The following is a 1,125-nucleotide window of genomic DNA, read 5'->3' as shown; positions in this document are numbered from 1 at the left end:
GCTCGTTGGAGCAGCCCTCAAAACTGCCGCGGTGACAGGGGGAGGGTCCTGCCAGACACCCCCCAACCCGCACCCAGCCTCCCCCAGCCCAGGACACCAGGGACACAGGAGGGGACACAGAGATACTTGCATAGGTGACACGGGACCCCGAGCAGGGGGGATGCGATGGCACTGCCGGGGGGGACGTGACGGGCTCCTGGTCCCCCACTGAGGGCCCGCAGGTCCAGGCCAGGGTGGGCAAAGCCCCTCGGGGTCCATGGTGTGCCACGGGGCATGATGGGGACACAGAGGACAGGGAGGCGTGGGAGTGCATAGATGGGGTCTTGGCCTTGGTGTGCAGCTTTGGAAACCTTTGGCTGGGAGGGCAGGAGCATCTCAGAGCTCTTTGTGGACACGGTTCATGTAACGTCGGGAGGCGGCAGGCTGCCCGGGTGCTTGCTTCCCAAGATGTCTTGATGGGATAAAGGTTTTCCATGAAAGAAAACATTTCCTTTACCTCAGAGGTTCCCATAGCACAAGATGACGAGCCTGGTGGAAGAGGCACTGGGGTGGCTGGAGAGGCTGAAGCCCCAGGGCGATGCCGATGGCGGGTCGCAGGGCAGTCGCTTGCATGTGTATCCGTATTTCCACGCTTCCAGAGAAAAGCAGCTGAGCAGAGAGCCCCGAGGTGCGGCAGCGGTGACGGAGCATCCCCCCGATACCCACAGCCCCAGCGTCATGGGGGCTAGCGGAGGGGAACGAGCCCCAGGAGTCTGAGCAAAGCTGGGTGTGCCGGACGAGCTCCGGTGGCAGCGAGGAGCCGAGTCCCCCCGTATCTTCGGGCATTGCTGCTCCTCGGTTCAGCGCTTGCCCCGTTGAGCAGAGAAGGGTTCGAGTCTCCGAGGCTGGGGAGGAGAAGGGACAAGGCATCGCTTGCACAAATAGCCCTTAGAAAGAAATTTCGACGTGCTCCCGAGCCCGCGGGGAGGGACGGTGCCATCCTCCCTCTCCAGGCACCCGCGGGAAACGCCGAGTTTAACAGAGGAGGGAGCAAACCGGGGGAAAACAGCCGAGCAGGGGACAGAGCCCAAAACACCCTCCAGGCACAGGAGGGCTCTCCGCAGCCCGGTCACCGCATCCTGGCGC

At 63.5% G+C, this 1,125-nt stretch overlaps 1 protein-coding gene across 1 annotated transcript in view; it reads left to right on the top strand.

Moving 5' to 3' along the window:
* PLCD3 (phospholipase C delta 3) overlaps nucleotides 1-456 on the top strand; it is a 10,420-nt gene extending 9,964 nt beyond the window's left edge. Inside the window, exon 16 of the mRNA XM_019474265.1 lies at nucleotides 341-456. Within this exon, the coding sequence (XP_019329810.1) occupies nucleotides 341-456 (116 nt within the window). The remainder of the gene's footprint in view (nucleotides 1-340) is intronic.
* The last annotated feature ends 669 nt before the right edge of the window (nucleotides 457-1,125 follow it).

This window comes from Aptenodytes forsteri, unplaced genomic scaffold (genome assembly GCF_000699145.1).
Source record: "Aptenodytes forsteri isolate BGI_AS27 unplaced genomic scaffold, ASM69914v1 Scaffold249, whole genome shotgun sequence".
NCBI classification, from domain to species: Eukaryota; Metazoa; Chordata; class Aves; order Sphenisciformes; family Spheniscidae; genus Aptenodytes; species Aptenodytes forsteri.
The sequence above is the reverse complement of the archived record's forward strand: the minus strand, read 5'-3'. Positions and strand labels throughout refer to the sequence as shown.